General features: G+C 29.7%; 1 protein-coding gene across 1 annotated transcript; it reads right to left on the reverse strand.

Annotated features, from left to right (window-relative positions):
- Window positions 1-239: 239 nt before the first annotated feature.
- On the reverse strand, window positions 240-851 carry LOC124183530. Its single transcript, XM_046572160.1, has 2 exons — window positions 584-851; window positions 240-464 (listed from the first exon to the last, which is right to left on the reverse strand). The coding sequence occupies exons 1-2, from the start codon at window positions 723-725 to the stop codon at window positions 253-255; spliced, it is 354 nt and encodes a 117-aa protein (XP_046428116.1). The 5' UTR covers window positions 726-851; the 3' UTR covers window positions 240-252.
- Between the last annotated feature and the right edge of the window lie 236 nt (window positions 852-1,087).

Here is a 1,087-nt window from a genome sequence, read left to right on the forward strand (position 1 = left end):
GATAGCATAATAATTATAAATCACCAGTTTATGTATAATATTCAAATCCTAAGATATAAATTGAAACAAAATAATAACTACTTCTGCTTAATATTATATTACAAATAATTCATTCGTAGAAAATGTAATTTTACAATTTTTCAATAAATTATATTACAATTTTATAAAAATCAGTGTTGAGAAAATGATTTATAATTATTACGATGATCAGCATCAGTCCATTGAACAGTTCAAATGAATTAGAATGGATGCTTACAATGTGTCACACAGCTTTTTGACATTTTTTATCACCAATTCTTTTTCCTCAGAAGCAGCTCGCTTGCAACTTTCTTTAGCTTCTAATTCTATTGCTTGACCAACTACAACTTCGTACTTTTTATAAATTTTGTCTATTACTCGAGGTAAATTGGCACAAGCAAGAATTTTATTTAAGCCAGTATTTCCAACACCGGCATGAATAGCCCCTGAAACATTCAAATAGTAAATATCATAAATTTCTTATAAAATAATTGTAAAGCTATTAATTATGTCAATTCAAGTTTTTTACTTTTACACATAAATAGAATATTGCGAATTCACTTACCTAAAACCACGGACATATTGACATCAGAAACACCATTGGTGGACTCTGCGGTATTAACATTATTATATCTGCCACAAGTATCACATTTTATCTTAAACTTTACGTGAAGTCCTTCTCTGTTATAGCCGTACATTTTTTCCATGTCTAAAAGACTGCTGCAGCTGGTGCATTTGAGGTTTTTAGCTAATTTTTCCAATGCAACTATACAATTCCCATCTGGAATTTTACATTGAGTAGTTTCATGCAGTGTTTCGAGAATTTTTGTTTTTTTAGCTTCTGACATAGCTGTTAGAGCTTTAGCTACTCTATCGCCGACTTTTTTTTTCACAAACCTCCCATTCTTCAAACGTGAAGTCATTATAAATAAATTATTTTTTAACTCGAAAATAAAAGTAACCTCAAAACATTAAAACTCTGTAGCACACGTCTCAGATATAATAATAATATACAGAAAGAGAATACAATGTTGCCAGATCTGAGAAACGACGCAATGGGTATATTTTT

This window comes from Neodiprion fabricii, chromosome 1 (assembly GCF_021155785.1).
Source record: "Neodiprion fabricii isolate iyNeoFabr1 chromosome 1, iyNeoFabr1.1, whole genome shotgun sequence".
NCBI classification, from domain to species: domain Eukaryota; kingdom Metazoa; phylum Arthropoda; class Insecta; order Hymenoptera; family Diprionidae; genus Neodiprion; species Neodiprion fabricii.